The sequence below is a fragment of the Zosterops lateralis genome (assembly GCF_965231275.1).
Source record: "Zosterops lateralis genome assembly, chromosome: 1".
Taxonomy (NCBI): domain Eukaryota; kingdom Metazoa; phylum Chordata; class Aves; order Passeriformes; family Zosteropidae; genus Zosterops; species Zosterops lateralis.
In genome coordinates this window covers 130,005,233-130,019,117 of record NC_139762.1, presented here as the reverse complement: position 1 = coordinate 130,019,117, position 13,885 = coordinate 130,005,233, and the positions used below count along the sequence as shown (strand labels likewise).

The 13,885-nt window shown below is 37.7% G+C and overlaps 1 protein-coding gene across 2 annotated transcripts in view; it reads left to right on the top strand.

The window, feature by feature from the left end:
* PTDSS1 (phosphatidylserine synthase 1) overlaps positions 1 to 12,218 on the top strand; it is a 29,983-nt gene extending 17,765 nt beyond the window's left edge. The window contains exons 7-13 of one of the 2 annotated variants that reach the window (XM_083881159.1): positions 41 to 182; positions 1,088 to 1,200; positions 2,685 to 2,750; positions 5,576 to 5,675; positions 6,835 to 6,903; positions 7,435 to 7,504; positions 8,827 to 12,218. In XM_083881159.1, the coding sequence (XP_083737285.1) occupies positions 41 to 182; positions 1,088 to 1,200; positions 2,685 to 2,750; positions 5,576 to 5,675; positions 6,835 to 6,903; positions 7,435 to 7,504; positions 8,827 to 8,936 (670 nt within the window). In that variant the 3' untranslated portion in view covers positions 8,937 to 12,218. Of the gene's footprint in view, positions 1 to 40; positions 183 to 1,087; positions 1,201 to 2,684; positions 2,751 to 5,575; positions 5,676 to 6,834; positions 6,904 to 7,434; positions 7,505 to 8,823 lie in introns of both variants that reach the window. The other variant, XM_083881158.1, reaches the window with a different exon arrangement.
* The last annotated feature ends 1,667 nt before the right edge of the window (positions 12,219 to 13,885 follow it).

Sequence of the window (13,885 nt, the reverse complement as noted above, 5' to 3'; positions counted from 1 at the left end):
TATTCCTTGTATTTACTCCAGCCATTATTTTTTTTCCCAGGGACATTCACACAACCACAGGGAAAATCAAAAGAGCTGTATTACAGTTCACCCCAGCCAGCTGGACCTACGTCCGCTGGTTTGATCCAAAGTCTTCATTTCAGAGAGTAGCTGGAGTCTACCTTTTCATGATTATTTGGCAGGTAAGAAATAAATCCTGTGAAATCAAAGCTGCTATCAGCTCAGTTACTGGTTGGCTATGTTGGACTAAAAGTTATTCTGATGGAATGTATGCCTGTTATTGAAATACTCAATTAAATTTATTGATAATGCAGAATTGGACAGGGCACTTTCACAGGAGTTATGTGGTAGTTCAGGAGTGTAATTACAGAATCTCTGGAAAAAACCAAATGTTACAGATTGCTACATGGGCTTTTTGCAATTGGCATGCATTTAAAAACTGCTAGGCAGTGGTTTGGGTGGTGGAACTTTAATTTATTTTGGTTTTGTTGTGTTGATGTGGTGGGGGGTGTTTGTTTTGCTTTAGGCTTTTTTTTATTTTTTTATTTCCCATTGACTGTTGAATGGATCAATGATACTCAGAATACTGTCACTGATCCAGCAAGACTCTAGCGTCACAAGTGCTTTAAAAACTTAAAACTAAAACTTTTATGAATTTGTTTTTAATTTCCTAATTTAGTGTTTTAAAGGAAATCCATACATATTTGATATAGTTGTTTGAGGTTTGGGGTTTTTTTAAATATATGATCTCTTCCACTTCTCTCCCAAAATTGCCTTGGTCATTTGTACCTGATTTAGGATATGCAAGTTATCAGAAGAGAGTAAATACTCTCTTCTGTAAGAGAGTAAGTAAATCATATAGGTTTCTAGAGGAGAAATCTTTGTTTTACTCCTATATTACTTGCTTGTCCTAGCAAAAGGCAGAGCAGGAATTTCTCTTTTGGTCAATCTTACCAACAGGGTTATAGTAGAACATAGATTTCTTTCTATGCTTTAGTTTCCATATTAATCTTTGCACATTTTCTGTACTAACTCATTAGGAGTTATATAAGTTGAACACTATTAACGAGCTTTTTTTTTAATCTAGCTAACTGAGTTGAACACATTCTTTTTGAAACATATCTTTGTGTTCCAAGCAAGCCACCCTTTAAGCTGGGGGAGAATTCTCTTCATAGGAATCATTACAGCACCCACTGTAAGGTAATTCTTTTGTTTTGGGGTTTTTTTTCAGTTTAAAGTAGCTTTAACATTTAGGCATCCAAGAACTACATATAGTTTGTGAATAAGTATGGCATGTTTCACAAAATGTATGCTTTTGCCACCATGAAATGCAAATCAATCATGTCTTGTCAGTAAAATGTATTTCCTGACAGATAAACTAATGAGGTAAAATATACATTAACAACTGTGTTGCCGTAGGGATGCAGAGCCAGTCTGTTCTTCTCCTGTTTGTATAGTAGCATCTCCCTGTTTTGTGACTTAGCTGCATATGTTATCCTTGAGGACTGCATGTGAAAGTATTCAAGTTAATGAGTCAGGTGCTCCTAAAGGTGTAGATGAGGAAAAATAGAGCTGTTGGTTTTTATAACAGCTCCTTACTGTGATCAAGCAGTAGCTTATTGTGAGAAGAGAACAGTATGTATGCAGCATTAACAGCTGTATAGGAACATGAATGTGGTTTTGGTCATGCTTGCAATTTTACCTTGCTAGCAAAGGCCCTTAATTTTCTTTTTTTCCCCATTACATAGTTGGAGGTAGACAGAATTTACACAGATCTGAAGTCAGAGGCAGAGAATTCCCTGTTCATGTCCAAAGTGATGTTATCTTGGACAGTTAAATGGCAGCCATGAATTGGTTTATTCCTCAAATACTGTCTCTAGTTATGTGCAGTGATTTCACACTATTAATTAAACCACACTAAACACCCTGTGAGCTGTTATATAGGTGAATTTGTAAGAGTTTTTGGTTTTCTTTGTAGCACTTGCACATCCATAGAAGTCTTTATTCTTTAGCAGTCCTTGTATTGTTGGACTAATAACACTTGTCTTCCCCAGCTGTCAGTGGAAATCAGAAACTGAGAACAGGAAATTTGATTCCAGTTCTTTGGAATTCACCTCTCTAAACTCCTAAATTTCTGGAACATAGAGAGCCAAGCAGAATGGTCTCCATACTGTTTTCAAAATAGTGAAAAATTCTACTGTTCTTGGGAGGAAAATATGCCAGTGGTTAGACCTTTCAAACAGGATGTGGAATAGCCACATTCTTGCAAGATTCAGACCCACATTTCTCAAGAAAATGCAGTTTTTAATAAATAAAAGACAAACTGTGGAAAAAAAAATAGGGATTCTCTAATTATTTTTGAACTGTTGCAGTTTGCCTGTAAGAATTGGAGACTCAGCAGAGATGCAGGAGATAAATGTTACTAGCCTACTAGTTTGGGTACTTTCCCAGTCCTTGCTCTCAGGATTGTTTTCTGTGTTGTCTCAAGCTATTTGATATATGTGGTAATCTGTCCTACTAGAATTGAAGCCATCTGGTAGACATCCAGAATGATTGCATGTTAATTTAACCATCAGCACTTCATTTTCACTATAGATAAATCTGTAACACAAAGTTTTTTTCTAAATGTAAACATTTTGGGGACTTTCAGCTTCACTGAAGAATTTTCTTGCTTCTCTTCTCAGGCAATACTATGCTTACCTCACAGACACACAGTGCAAGAGAGTGGGAACTCAGTGCTGGGTGTTTGGGTAAGTGTTCTTGCTGCATTCCTGAGGCACGTGGACAAGTGTTAAGGATGGGTCCAGCACAGGAACAGGCAGTTCCCCAGGAAGCCAGTCCTTGGTTTATTTTGGTTTTGCAAATTCAGAGGAAAGGGAAATTCTGAATTTGGAGGTAGAACATGGGAAAGGATAGAATGAGTAAGGACAACAGAAGAAAGAACTAGGAACTACTGGATAAGACTAGGCTTCTTCAAAGTACCATTGGCCTTTCTGCCCATATTCTCAATCAGGTGAGAAGGGCAAACTCTTGCCTCTACAGCTTGCCTTTGCTTGATGGTTGTGAGAGTAATGCTTCCCTGGCTGCCAAGGTGGACATTGCTGCTGTTAGCAGCATCACAGCAGAAGACAGTGAAGCAAGCCATGGTTATCCAGTATTTCTATGAGTGTACTATGAGCCATGGTGACCTTGGCTGCAATCTCTTTTTCTCTTATAGGATACATTTAAATGAAGAGTTGGCATGGTTGTTTCTGAAAAATTGTTAAGGATTATAGAACCTATCATGCTTGGTCCAGAGCTCTCACTGAACACATTAATGTCATGTGTGTCAATAAATAGATACCCAAATATGTCTGTAGGATTGCTTAACAAGAACTGCAATAGAACATTCACCCACAGTCTGATCTAAGAGTGGGACATGTGTATGGAATAAGTATTCTTCTTCCTACTGCTTACTTCTGTGATCTGCAGAAGAAAAACCAGAGCATCACTAGGAGGTCCTGTTGATTGCAGAAAAAGAGGAAATCTTCCAGTAATTTAGCTATCTAGAATATAATTTCTGGAGCAAATAAAAGAAGTGTATAGAACATTCATATCTGCGGTAACCAACACACTTCTAAAGGCACAAGTGGAGTCTTAATCACCCTAACTATGGATATAATTAAAATTAGTGCCTTTCATTAGTACAAAACTGTTTCTTTTCATCTTGACATAACTATTGCAACTCTTGATGGATGTACAGTAAGCAATGTAAAGCATAAACAAGGCCAATGCAACAGCCCTGCTGAAACTGCATTATTTTCATTAAGATGAAGCCCTTCAAAAAGGAGTATCTGTTAGGATGTTGCAAGACTGTTTTGCTTGGATGAAAACTTACCATATTTACTTCAATGGAGTGCTCTCCTCTCCCTTCAGTAGGACACTAACACCTTTTACATCCTTCTTTCTCTTGATTTGCCACTTCATCAACTGTAATAGCTGTCCTATTGTAAAATGTGCTTAACCCAAGTATTCTTGACAGGAATAACAGAAAGAATGTATAAATTCAGGGCAAACAGCTGTAATTTTTCGAGTCCTTATTGAAAATAGTCTATTGTTTTGTTTGTTTGAGTGTATCATAACCCTATGCTTGTTTCCTGATCTTGGTCTTTCTCTTCCCACTCCTGTAGTTTGGTTTCATGATTTTTTACTGTGCAGCTGGATCAGTGAGAATAATATAAAACCAAGAAAGAAAAATAATTAGTGACCCAAGAGAGTAATACTGCTCTCATTTTTTTACTAATACGCATCTCATTGATTTGTATATTGGCCAGTTGGACGTTACTGCCATGAATTTAAGTTTTGGCCTCACTCATCATGCTGAAAGTCACATTAAATAGTACTGAAAAAGCTGTGATTTATCACTTGCACCAGGACCATCTCTGCAATACCAGTGGTTTAGTCAAGCACACATTTTTCTTCCTCTTTCATGGAGGAAAATGAGTCTTCTCTGAAGGCAATAGTGGCATTTTTGTGAACTAGTAATGGAGAGTGCTGGTAGGGAATGTGTCCTCTGTGTCAAGCTTGGGAGACTGGAACACTTAATCTCGTGTTAAGTGTGTCTGCACATAGGTGAGGAGTTTTCATGCATTGCTCAGATATTCTTATATTCTCTATTGAGCAAGCTAAGTATTACACTCTAAATTTATTAGTGTTTTTCATGATTTGCTTCAGATTGAGATGAGTCCATTTTCTACACTTTTAATGCAGGTTTTTAGTGCCACTTTTCTACACTTGTATTGTTAAACATATGTAATTTTCAGGACCTATACAAACTAAATTTATTTCCATGGCAGACAATAGAAACTTTGGATTCCTATACAAGTAATGGACAAGTCTTAATAGCTTTGAACCTGAAAAGGTGGAAACACCTGGTAGCAGGGAGAGAGATGGAGATACTTTTTTTGATTCTTTTAATGTCTGAGAGGGAAGTAAAAACTGCATTTTTTCCCTCTCACATTTCTCCCTAAATCCTCTGAGGTTGTCATGTGGACCTGAGTTTACAGATAAAACAGAGCAAATGCATGGATTCTCAGAGAATTTGAATTGTTGTTTCATATGAATTTTCTCATATGTGAAAATATGGGAAGTACATGTGAAGCAAGCAAACTAGACAATTTAGAATTGTACGTTTGCATCTAGTGGAGACGTAAAGCACAGTTCTAGTTCATCCATCAGGGGAGTCTGTTGGGTGTTCAGCATGGAAAAGAAACTTCTATGTGATGAGAGCTGAAGCACAGTGGTAGGCACAATTGAAGATTCTCTGCCATTGGCATACACTCCTTATTCCCTGGTGCCCCATGGAACAGTGAAATGCCAGTCAATCACTTTTTATGTGCTGTTTATGCTGAGAAAAGTATAGAAAAAAAAGGACATTTGTCAAAGAATTTCAGTTAATGGTGGTGTCAGGGAGGTGTGGACTCACTAGAGGATAGTGCTTGTTTAGAGTTGACAGTCTGAGGTCTGAGTTGAGAACATGTGAGTTAAATCCTTCATGTTTTTAATCACTCTCCCCTCTGCTTTCATTTACCCACAGAGTAATTGCCTTCCTTGAAGCTATTGTGTGCATAAAGTTTGGACAAGATCTTTTTTCCAAAACACAAATACTGTATGTTGTGTTTTGGCTTCTCTGTGTGGTAAGTGAGATTTCTCATGTGAAACATAAAGCATGACAAAAGCATTGAGAGCATTCTAAATAGCTTCCTCTCTGGAACACTGGCAGCAGGGGATCATTGTGGGGCAATGCTGGTAAAGAGATTTATGCATGTCCTAGTAAAAACAAATGCTAGATTGCATAGAACTCACTTTGAAGGGACTAGAATAACTTATTTTCTCATTTCTTCGAGACATAGCAGATTACTGGTGCTTAACAATGAAACAAACAGTAGTTATAGGATGCTTTATCTTTGTGAGGGATGATGTCAGTTCAGTTGAGCCTAGCTTTGGTAATGCCTGCTGGAGATGAACAGGAGTTAATGGATAGTGTTAATAAGCAATGCGTGTTGTGCCACACTGAAGTCTTACAACTACATAAACAACCCTCATTTATCAAGCAAATCATTCTCACTAAGCCTGTAACTTTCTGTACTTCAGTGTGATTACTGCAAATGCAGCATGAAATGCCCATTTTATAACAGTAAATGGACATTTGTCTTGCCAGACTTGTAACTCTGATGCCAAACACATTTTTCATGCTCAGTGAAAAATAAGGCATTTATAATAGGCTGGCATTTATAATAGGCTTCTCCCTTCTAATTGGTAACAGTTTGAACAGGTGATGGGGAGTCAGAATTTATTGTTCTGTTATTTAGCGTGGTGATTTTATTCCTGATACTTCAGAGGAGAAAAGTATTGAATTGCTTCTCAGATCAGAGTACCACAAAAACAAATATGTAATCTAGCCTGAAGCATAGGGCAGGGAGAAGGAGAATTTGGTTTTCTCCCAGACCAATGGTTCCTGATAATATACCTACAATTGCCTACCAGCTGCCTTTGTGTGACATCTGTACAGAGTGTGGACAGAAATCCTACTGGCACTATTTCCTGTGGGTGATCTGGATGTATTTTCCTGCTCCCATTGAGAATTGTTCTGCATACCCCATGGTGGCAGGCTCTGTGTGTAGCTTGAAGTTGATGCACGAGTCTTACTCATCCTGAGAAAAGATACAGGGAGAGACAGAGCATGAAAGTCTAAATGTGGCATCTCCAGGGACTCTGAAACTTTGAATCAGCAAGGAATTTGGAAAAAGTTTTACAGATTTTTTGATGTTCTTTTTCTTCTCCTCCCTTGTGTAGGCCTTTACAACTTTCTTGTGTTTATATGGTATGGTTTGGTACGCAGAGTACTACGGCCACCGAGAAAAGGTACTTATATAACAGAAACCTGTGGGGTTTTTTGGTTTTTTTAATTCCAGAGTTAAGATTCCAAAGCTCCTAGATATTGAAATTCTTTACCAGAGTTAGCATAAATGGGGATAAGGGGGGTGGTCTAGAGTGTGACTGAAGTCAATAGAAAGAACTCTGAATTGAGCAGGCTTTGGACAGATCCCAAATTACACTGTGGTTTCTAAAGAATGCTGTCCTCTTAGTTACTCAAAATGAGGCTGTAATTTTAGCAAAGCATTCAAGGATGAATGGTTAGCTAATGTTCCCATTGTACAGGTGGAATGCTAGGGGAATATTAAGAATACTTGGTTACACAACAGATCACGTGGCAAGTGGTGAGTTCTTACTGTACCATCTATGTGGTGCCTTCTAACTAGGAAGGGAAAAGTCTGAAGCAATGTCTGAATGTTTTATGAGGACTTCTGCCAGTTTATAAATCCAGTTGCAAAAGGGAAGAGTACTGATAACAAGAACCTCCAACATCCCAATGACGTGTCCTTGTTTTTGCAGACCTTATCAGAAAGTGAAGACAGTCCATACAGTCCAGATGCTTCCTGGCTTCAGTCTAAATTCAGCAGAGGTATTGGTACTTCTGTAGCTGTATTCCTGAAATGGTATCAATAAGGCTCAGTGCTAGAAAATGAGGCTTGAGAAACTTACCTAGTTTCAGCTGGGCTTATTTTAACATCCCTGCAGGACCAATGCAGATAAATCATCCGCTAAGCTATTTTTCTTTACTCCCTTTCAAATTCTGATTCTTGAAAATGTATTTATTTTTTAATGTGTCAACTGGGTTTTTTTCTGTTGTTACTCCAGGCAGTTATTGTAGGTGTCAGGCATTTTGCATTTCATAACTGTTATGGACAGGTTTTCTCTCTGAACATTGCATGTTTGATTTGCTGTACTTTTATTTCTCCTTGTTAAGGAATAGTCAGCCATGTGCCCTGGACCTTGTGTTTACTAATACTTGCCTTGTCAGTTCAGTGCTGATGATCATAAGCAGCTTTCTCTGCACTATGCAAAGGCAGCTTCTTTCTGACTTCTTTTCCCTACACTAGAGGTCAGTTATCTGCCTCCTCCATTAGCTTTTTGGTGTGGTCTTGCTTATTGAATATCAAAAACTCACACCTGGAAGTTATCTGTCAGGGTCTATGTTGCAGGTGTTTGTAAAATTAAAAATATTTCTTATGTATCATATGCTTGAAAAGCACCTACAGCAGATCTTCTTTATATTTCATGCTTCATTTTTCTGGATGTTTATTCTCAGTTTAGTGAATTTGTAGACTTTTATAGTTGGGAGAAAAATTATTTGCACTCAGAATGTTTTTCCAATTTATGCATGCTGGAGAAATCTGATTTTAAAAAATCCTTTCTCCATACCTTCCTGTTACTTCGTCAATTACAGGTTTCAGCTTCTTTCACATTTTGTTCTTGACTTCTTGTTTTGGTGCTCACTGCCTCCCATTTTTTTATCAGAATAAAATATATTTTATCATTGGAAAGACTGAAATCTACAAATGTACTCTTAAAAGATCCTTAAAAGACTTTGCTTACATGTTTCTTAATTTCTGATAGTAGTACCTGCCACTTAGAAAAATGGGGAGGTTTAATTATTGCTATGATTTAAAATGAAAGATGTTTTACCACTGTACTCTGCTATAGCAAACTTCTGATTTTGGGGGGAGGGAGGAGAAGAATTTTACAGGAATCTTAAGACTTGCTTTAAAAAAAATAGGCCACTAGATGGAGTACAAGTATCAACCAGTTTGTATTATTGCCTGAAATAATCCATACTGTAAACACTGTAGCTCTAAAAAGCCCTACTGCCTTTCAGATAGGAGCTTGACAATGTCACCTATATAAATAGGTATATGTATTAAATAAATATTTGTTTCTCAGCAGGTGCTGACAATAGTCCACCAAAACATTCAGTCAATAGTGAAAGCCATTCATCTAGAAGAAGAAATCGACACTCCAAATCAAAAGTATCAAATGGAATTGGCAAGAAATAAGAATGGTATCTAAAGACATCCTACAGTGTGACCAGAAGTGACAAAGAATATCAGACCTGGCTCTGAATTACCAAATGGAAGATCCATTTTTAAATTAAAGTTTAAAAAAGGAGGTGTTGAAGAGAAGGATGATGAAGATGGAGCCACCAGTGTAGTGCAGATCGTTGCTTGACGACACTTGCCATTCACTGACGTAAATCTAGTTTCTTCAGCATGTGGCACCAAAAGTTCATGAAGGGTATACTGGAAAATAATGTTTTATCATAGCAGGTACTCTCTGTTTTGTGTTCAGGTGTTGCAAGTTCATTTTTTATATCTGAGTTGAGGACTTAAACCCAAAGGTTAGTGAAGTGATAGTCAGTTGGCATAGTTGATTGGATTTTTTTTGTTTGGTTAATTTATTGTGTTGTTTTCTAGAAGAGTATGCAACCCTTTTGGCTACTCTGCCCTTCTTTCTCAGTCTCACAACAAAACTTTCCCATGCAAGTGTTAGTATTTAAAAATTTCATATTGCTTTCTTTTGTTTAAAGTCTCTTTAGGCCTTATGTCGGGGTTTTACCAGAAAGGAAATGGTCCAGTTTTCTTGTAAAGGATGTGAAATTGATACTCAAACACAGAAGTTTTTTTGTTCTACATTGTCATCCTGCTTGAGTCATACATTTTCATTTTTTTTAAAGTTTTTAAAATACATATATAATAATCTGCTTCATAGTAGAGGGCCAAGCCTCCTGTTCTCTGTGACAGAGGTCATGTTATTTCATTGTTTTTCCTCCTCTATTGTAGTGTGTTTTGTAAATTTGTCTTTTTTTCATCTGTGCCACATTGTGTACAGTGTTTCTTCCTACTTCCTTCTATTTGCTTCCATCCTAGCTGGACCCAGAAATCCAATTGTTTTCAGACTGATATCAGAAACTGCTTTGAAGGCTCAGATGCCCTACTGAGCTTGGTGATAAGGCAGTTTTTTGCTGAAGTTAAGTTGCTTACTATCTTCATGAACATAATTATTTGTGAAGACTTGCTGTAGTCTTTGGTGTCTGAGAGGCAGCACGATGTCACTGTGATAGACCCCATTGCTGTGGTGTTTCCTATCATGCATCAGATACTCAACAGCAAAGTCACCCTTTCTTGCAGTTTTTTTGTTTTTTTGAGAGGAGTGATTTAGTTTTTGTCTGGATGTTCTTTTGGGGTTTTTTAATATATTAATTGTGACATCTAGCAAAGTGGATAATTCTCCAGCAGTGAATGTAATAATTAAGTCAAGAGGTAAGAAATCATGAGCAATCAGTTTCTGTATTAAGTTATCAAAATGTTTTAGTGCCAATTAAATTTTGGTATTCAAGGCATTCAGAGGGCTAGGTAGCTTAAGCAAGGATAACTAATACCCATTAGTTTCTTAGTCTTTATGAGAAAATGGGATTTCCTTTTTCTTTGACTAATGTTACTGTGATTTGCCACAGGCTAGGTACTAAAGAAAAAATGCAGCAGAGACTTTATACAAGTGTATGATACTGTAAATAGAAGAAAATATCCTGTGTAATCCATCACTTCCTATGTGCCACAGATTATCAATGTTTTCAATGCACTTAAGTGTTGCTGCTGAGCTCCTCAGAGGCCTTTAATTTCCTACCCTGCTTTTCAATCAAACACAGAGTGTACAACTTGAAAAGTAATGTAGTAGAAGCTGCTATATCATCATTGCTGCAGTGGCATGTAATATAACATGAAAAAATATGTTAGGAAGACTTTCAGGCTCTCCTACTACTTGGTTTCCATTCACACTATAGCAATTACATATGTTGCCTTTTTATTTGTAATGTACTACATATTGATGAATGTATTTGTAGATTTCTTTGAATACTGAGACTTGTTACTTCTTTTATTTCCTTGGTTAAAAACTCAGTCTGTGTAAGACTGAAGAATGGCATTGTAAATTTTCTATTGATTCAATACCAAAGTAAGATGTTTGAAATCTAATGGTTTAGGTATTTTAAGTACCATGGTTTTCCAATGTGAGAGCCTATTTTGTACTTGCAAAGGGTACAGACACCAACTATGTATACAAAGCTTTCCTGTGTAAACAGATGCTGAAGTACAACATCTACCTTCCTGTGGGGACAAGCACACGTTTTCATAAATGCAGACCTGGTGCGCACATTGCTGAACTGCCCCCTAAAAATATTGGAAAGAGAAATATTGAGGTGTCATCTTGTTGGAAGCTGACTTCTGTATACTATTACAACAGCTTGGCCTTGAAGAAATGTTGTTTGACAACACATTTAAGTTATTTCCAATTAAGTCTTTTTATTTTAAACATTTGTGTTTGATTTGGTTCTTTTGGTTGTTGTGTGATTTTTGCTTTGGGGGGGTTGGGAGGATGCTGGGTTTTCTTGTTTTCTTTGGGGGGTTTGGTTGTTGTTTTGAGGTTTTTTGGGTTTTTGGGGGTTTTTTTGCTTGGGTATGTTGGGGTTTTTTCTTACTTTACTTTAAAAGAGGCATGGCTAGGGACAAGGGAAACTTAAGTAAACTATTCAAATGCTGCTTGGTAAATGACACTTTGTCTCCTCTATCAGCAGTTCTGGCTGGAATTCACATGTGTTCTCACAAGTCCTCCCCTGACTGACAACTGTATTTTCAGCCCATCACTTTGGATGTGAGCTTTGCACACATTGGAAAGGTGCTTTTGATCACTGCTGTAAAATTAGTGATCTCAGTTTTATCAATTACCGTGCTGTTGCTGAATTCTGTATATTGTAACACCTATAATGACAAATCACTGAGCTGTTTAACAACAAGCATCCATGTGTGATTTCTGCTGCTTGAACAGTGTTTTGTAACAGTCATGCACTGTCCTGTTTTGAACTGCTTGTTCTGTCACAGCCTCTCATTCCTACTTTCCTGCTTCTGATGTTTTTCCCTTTCTCTGTCCTCCAGTGATGTCCCATGCTGCTATGGAGAGATTGGAATTGGCCCTCCAGAGGCTGTCCATCAATGTCAGTCATTGAAGGGAGGCTAATTTGAGGCAGTGTGGTATAAGCAGAGGGTAGTGGCAAGAACCTTAGGTAGTAGATTAAATAAAAATGGAGAGTTTTAAAGTAGAGGTGTACAAGCAAGAGGTTGAGCACTGAACTTCAGTTGTCATGTTGCTGCATAGATCATACACCACATCTAATTAAAATTTTGAGCATGGTTTCGACCAATTCTTTTGTTACTCTTCTGTGAAGATCATCACTTGTTCCAGCTGTTAAAACTTTATTTTTTCTTTATTATCACAAGAGGACACAGATGTTACGCATATTTAATAATTTTGAATAGAATTGCTCTGTATTGATTGCAAAGCAATGTATTTTGCAATAATTGAGTAAATCAACCCATGTCACCAGTATGTGTGTTTGTCTGTACCTGTAAGGCATAGGAAATTATGACATACTGTCTTTAGAAACTGTTATGTTTTATTCTAAGTAAATGCATTTTGACAAATGCAGTCATTCCTGAGCAGCCTACAGTGCACTCTGAGGTTTTGCTGTAATTTATTATTTTGGAGCAGCAGATCTGATAGCAAGAACAGTTACATTATCCTATCTGAAGTTTTTCTAGTGTACAGGATAAGTTCTTGTCTTGTTATTTTTGGGTTTTATTTATTATTGGATGGGGAGAGCTGAGTTGCAAGATGGTCTCATGACAGACCAAGGAAGAAAGAAGGCCTCCTGTACCAGGACTGTAGGACAGGCAGTCAGCAAGTAAACAGCCAGTATAAAGGTGCCACTGAGTGTCTAAAACACTTTGCTGTTGTGGGAACTCTCAGCAGTGGAGGCCAAAGCAGTTTCCAGTTCTGTTATACCTGAAACCTATTGTGAGCTGCTGATTGCTCCTCAAAGCCAGATGTGTAGTTTGTAAAGCAGCATAGCTTTCCTTTTCTTCTTCAGTTCCTTCTCCATACAGACATTGAATACTGGGACTTTCTGATTTGCTGGGAAGGGCTTTCCTTTCCTTTTCAACATGACTTGCCATTTTGAATGGTTTACAGAGAGGCCATATATTTTGAGGTTGTAGTAAAGTTAGGGGTAGCCTAACTTAAGGACTTAAGCTTGTAGTCTGGGAAGAACACCTAAAAGTCAAGTGTTCAGTTTCTAAACCTCTTCTGAATGGTGGGAAAATACCTGATTTAAAATTTTATAGGAGCCACTTCTCTCAAAACACTGCTTATGACATTGGAGAAGGGGATGGGGAGGGTGTTTATGTTTTCATTCTTCATTAAAGCATTAAAAATACTTGGAAAAAAATGTAAAAGTAGAAAAAACTTTGTTTAAGAAGCAACACTTTAAAAATGTGCTCCTTTTTAAGCATGGAGGTCCACTACATTTGAACTACCAATCTTTGTTTTATGTCTTGGTAGTTGCTGTTGAGGGTGGAGCTTAATCATCAGTGTCAGATGGGTCTACTGGCTTTATTTGTGCTCAGTCATGCTGTGGCACAACTTGCACACTATTAAGATCATATGATTTCGCCCAGACTAGAAGCTGGAGCCAAAGGCTTTGTGTTTGAAATAGGTGTTGGTGTGCCTACTTTAGTGTCTGAGTGCTCACATTCAGCTACATCCTTTTAATGTATGCATGGAGCAATGCACTATTCTGAGCCATTTGTTCCCTCTGGTATATGCTGGAGTACTCTAGGGAATACACAATTAGGTTTAACCAGAGGTTTCTGAGCTGATTTTATTTTTTGTATGCTCAAAATACCTCCTGCAGTACTCTCGCTCCCTATGTCTGCAGGTATGATCTGCCTTCTTATCCACACCACAGTTTTGTTCTCTGGAGACATGGCAGGCCTCGGTCCTAATTCAGCAAATTCAAGTAGTTCCCTAAAGGTGCAGTTTCCCAGTTGAGTGGAGATGTGTTTTGGACAAACAACCTGCCCATGTTATTCACTTTTGCTTTAGCGTGGCTGGTCTG